Genomic DNA, 4,834 nt, shown 5'->3' on the forward strand with positions numbered 1-4,834 from the left:
GGCAGTAATGCCAGAGTTTGGGGGTAAATGGTGAACATCATAGGAGAAGGTCTGGGATATTGGGAAAGGATCTGCGGGGATCGGGGACATCTGGTGACCATCATGGCGGGGGGGACCATTGCCGGAACTGTCACTTAGAGCAGTACTATCATAACTGTAACTACTAGCAGTACCACGTTTGGCACAGAAATAGGATCCGGAACCCTCGTCCTTGAGGCTGTTCACGGTCAGCGTCACCGAGCTCTGCCCCGTTGTCCCTGGAGATCGTGAACCGGCCCTGCACCGACGGCGCATAGTCGCTGTAAGCACCACTGCTGATACTTGCAATGTATTCCAGCGTCTTCCCAGATTTCTGTCGGATCCAGATCATTCTAAAATCCCCAAAATCAAACCCGGCCCCTCGGCAGAGGAGGCGCAGGGACCCCCCGGGGGGCTGGAGGTCCCCCCCGCACTCCAGCAGGGTCAAAGCCGCCCGGAGCACTGCGGGACAAAAGGGAGATGGGGATGAGGCCAAACCCCAACCCTTGACCCAAATCCTGACTCTGGGCCCCAAATTGGGACCCTTGGAGTTCATCATCGTCCTCCCAGGAGCATCCCGCCCCTTTTTCCAGCTGGCCACACCTGCATTGAGGCCCTTGACCAATCAGGTGTCCCATCCCCATCTCCCCTTTGTCCTGCAGGGCTACGGGCGGCCGTGACCCTGCTGGAGTTCGGGGGGGACCTCCAGCCCCCCGGGGGGTCCCTGCGCCTCCTCTGCCGAGGGTCCGGGTTTGATTTCGGACAATTTGGGATGTACTGGTTTCGCCAGAGATCCGGGCAGACGCTGGAATACATCGCCAGTATCAGCAGCAGTGGTGGCAGCACCTTCTACGCGCCATCGGTCAAGGGCCGGTTCACGATCTCCAGGGACAACGGGCAGAGCTTGGTGACGCTGACCATGGACAACCTCAAGGACGAGGATTGCGGCTCCTATTTCTGTGCCAAACGTGACAATGGTTATGTTGATGGTAATGCTGCTGCTGCTTTCCTTGACTTCCGGTAGTGACCATGATGGTCATGAAATTTCTCCAGTCCAGTGATACTTCCCCCAAGTTTCAGCCCTTCTAAAACCTCGACCATTTCCCCCAAGCTCTGCCATTGTTGCCCCAACTCTGTGTTTTCCTCCAATTTTGCCCATTTCCCCCAAATCTCTACGAAGTCCCAGGCCCTGATTGGAGGAGGCCTGAACTGGAGGCCAGGGGTGAAGGTTTGGGTCCAAAGGCTGAGTTTTGGGGCAGGAGCAGGGGAGGGTTTGGGGTCAGTGCTGACCATTGGGGCAAATGGGAGAGATCTGGGACAAAGGGTCAAGGGCTGAGGTTCGGGAGAAGGGATGGGTTTGGGGACAGGGGGCTCAGACAGGGGTGATGCCAAAACTGGCATGGTCAATATGAGTAGCAGCAGCAGGCCAACCAGCATTAGAATATTTCCCACAGAAATAGGATCCGGAATCCTCGTCCTTGAGGTTGTTCATGGTCAGCGTCACCGAGCTCTGCCCATTGTCCCTGGAGATCGTGAACCGGCCCTGGACTGATGGCGCGTACTCAGTGTAACCTCCATTGTTGTTGACACTCGCGACGTATTCCAGCCCCTGCCCAGGTCTCTGGCGCATCCAGCCCATCCCAAATTGTCCAAAATCGAACCCGGACCCTCGGCAGAGGAGGTGCAGGCACCCCCCGGGGCGCTGGAGTTCCCCCCCGCACTCCAGCAGGGTCACGGCCGCCCAGAGCCCTGCGGGACAAAGGGGAGATGGGGATGAGGGAAAACCCCAGCCCTTGACCTAAATCCTGACTCTTGGCCCCAAATTGGGACCCTTGGACCTCCCCATCCTCCAGCTCCTCCTCCTGCTTGCCTTCCCAGGTGGATCCCGTCCACCTCCAGATCTGGCTACACCCAGTTTATTTTGGAATCTAGGATTGATTGGCATCTGACCCCATGACTCAGAATTCTGCACAATTGCTGTATTCAATCTATACTATATTACATAAATTCTATATCTCCTTAATACTATATTATATCTCATTAATAATATATCTCATTTGTGCTGTATTACCACTCCAGTAAAGAGATACTAAAAGAATTCAGTAAAAAGACACTAAAATATCCAATAAAAAACCTGTGAGCAATTAAATTGAAAAAAAATAAGAATCAATCAGCAGAACCCAACTGGTACATGCCTGGAGGGGAACAATCCCCCCGACACCTTCCACACGTGCAGAAACAGCAGGAGCAGCGATGAGAGATGGGAGTCGTTTCATCTTCTTCTTCTCCCTGTGCTGCTCCAGGAAAAATAATGAGAGAGAGAGACAGAGAGAGAGGGAGAGAGGGAGAGAGGGAGAGAGAGGAGAGAGGATGGTGTCTGACTCTGTGCAGAGAACGAGAATGGCACAGCCAGGCCCCCTGCCCATCTCCCCTTTGTCCCACAGGGCTCCGGGCGGCCGTGACCCTGCTGGAGTGCGGGGGGGACCTCCAGCCCCGCAGGGGATCCCTGCGCCTCCTCTGCCGAGGGTCCGGGTTTGATTTTGGGAGTTTTTGCATGCACTGGGTGCGCCAGAGACCCGGTTAGGGGCTGGAATACACCGCCAGTATCAGCAGCAGTGCTGGCAGCACCGACTACATGCCGTCGGCCAAGGGCCGGGTCACGCTCTCCTGGGACAACGGGCAGAGCTCGGTGACGCTGACCATGAACAACCTCAAGGACGAGGATTCCGCCATCTATTTCTGTGCCAAACGTGGTACTCGTGGTTATGGTGGTGCTGCTGCTTATAGTGACGATGGCCGTGGTGGATCCATCCCCATCTCTGGGTCCTCACCTCTCCCCAAACTGAGACGCTTCCTTTAAATTATCCCCCAAACCTCAGCCCTTGACCCTTTGTCCCAAATCTCCCCCATTTGCCCCAATGGTCAGCACTGACCCCAAACCCTCCCCTGCTCCTGCCCCAAAACTCAACCACTGGACCCAAACCTTCACCCCTGGCCTCCAGTTCAGGCCTCCTCCAATCAGGGCCCGGGGAGCTGGGGGAGATTTGGGTGAAATGGGCAAAACTGGGGGAAAGTCCAGAGTTGGGGAAAAGATGGTGGACACTGGGGGAGAAGGTCAAGAATGGGGTCAAGGGTTGGGATTAGGGGCAGGATTTGGGGATTTTGGGACATTTGGGGAGCCAGGGATGGGGGTTTTGGGGCCACCACCAGCATCATTACCATGTCAAGAGCTCCCAGAGAGGATTCCAGCCCAGCCCCAAGGAGCAGCCCCAGACACCGCGGCCACTGAGGGAGCAGTGAAGCCCCAGGTGGGAGCGAGGGAGGGAGGGAGGAGAAGATGCCGTGATTTTGGGGCTCCGCAGCCTCCCCCCACTTCCTCGCTGGCAGCTGCCGGGGCCCGGCCGGGGCAGGAAAGGAAAGAGAAAGTTCCTGGTTTTGTTCATGGTGAACATCTGGGTTTGGCAGAGGGCAGCTCAGCCTCGGGGCGCTGTGGCAGAGCGCCGGCGGCACAAAATGCTTTGTGTGCAAAGGGCCCTGGAGCGATCCCTGTGCCACACTGGGAAGGAGGGGAAGGGCCAGACTGGGGAGAAATGGGGAAAATCGGGGGAAATTGGGAATTGGGGAAGTGGCGGTGGAGTTTGGGGGAAAATGGCTGAGATGTGAGTAAAAGAGCCAGGATTTTGGGGAAGGATCTCTGGGATTGGGGAAATTTTTTGACCATCATGGTCACTATCTGGATTGATTCCAGCATCAATAGCATTGCCAGCGTAACCATTGGAAAGTTTGACACAGAAATAAACGGCGGAATCCTCGTCCTTGAGGTTGTTCATGGTCAGCGTCACCGAGCTCTGCCCGTTGTCCCTGGAGATACTGAACCGGCCCTTGAATGACGGCGCATATCTGGGAGTGGCGCCATCACTGGTGACACTCGCCACAAAGTCCAAACCCTGCCCAGGTCTCTGGCCAATCCAGCCCATCCCAAAACTGCCGAAACTGAATCCGGACCCTCAGCAGAGGAGGTGCAGGGACCCCCCGGGGGGCTGGAGTTCCCCCCCCCACTCCAGCAGGGTCACGGCCACCCGGAGCACTGCGGGACAAAGGGGAGATGGGGATGAGGCCAAAGCTCAACCCTTGACCCACATCCTTACTCTGGGCCCAAATTGGGACCCTTGGAGTTCATCATCCTCCTCCCAGGTGGGTCCTGCACCCTTTTTCAAGCTGACACTATCACCCATTCATGCCCTCAGCCAATCAGGTTTCCCATCCCCTTCTCCCCTTAGTCCCGCAGGGCTCCGGGTGGCCGTGACCCTTCTGGAGAGCGGGGGGGAACTCCAGCCCCCCGGGGGGTCCCTGCACCTCCTCTGCCGAGGGTCCGGGTTCAGTTTCGGCAGTTTTGGGCGGGGCTGGATTGGCCAGAGACCCGGGCAGGCACTGGAATACGTCATCAGTGTGAACAACAATGGTGGTTACCCCGACTACGCGCCGTCGGTAAACGGCCGGGTCACAATCTCCAGGGACAACGGGCAGAGCTCAGTGATGCTGACCATGAACAACCTCAAGGACGAGGATTCCGGATCCTATTTCTGTGTGAAATCTGTCAATACTGGTAACCCTGTTGCTGCCTGTATTGACCATTCCGGTGGTTGCACCACCCCAGCAGAGCCCCTCTTGTCCCCAAACCCAGACTCTTCCTCCCCAAACCTAAGTCCTTGACCCTTTGTCCCAAATCTCCCCCATTTGCCCAATTGGTCAGCACTGACCCCAAACCCTCCCCTGCTCCTTCCCCAAATCTCAACCATTGACCCCATACTTTCAC

At 56.7% G+C, this 4,834-nt stretch overlaps 1 gene segment (V, D, J or C); it reads left to right on the forward strand.

The window, feature by feature from the left end:
- Positions 1–685: 685 nt before the first annotated feature.
- On the forward strand, positions 686–1,042 carry LOC128933573 (Ig heavy chain V region 914-like; the record flags this gene model as incomplete). The annotated part of the segment is given in 1 exon segment: positions 686–1,042. A coding segment is annotated over 1 exon segment (357 nt), but the record flags the coding sequence as incomplete, so codon positions are not given.
- Between the last annotated feature and the right edge of the window lie 3,792 nt (positions 1,043–4,834).

Source organism: Melozone crissalis, unplaced genomic scaffold (genome assembly GCF_028551555.1).
Source record: "Melozone crissalis strain CALT ecotype California unplaced genomic scaffold, PUWL_Pcris_2 ptg000011l_1, whole genome shotgun sequence".
NCBI lineage: Eukaryota > Metazoa > Chordata > Aves > Passeriformes > Passerellidae > Melozone > Melozone crissalis.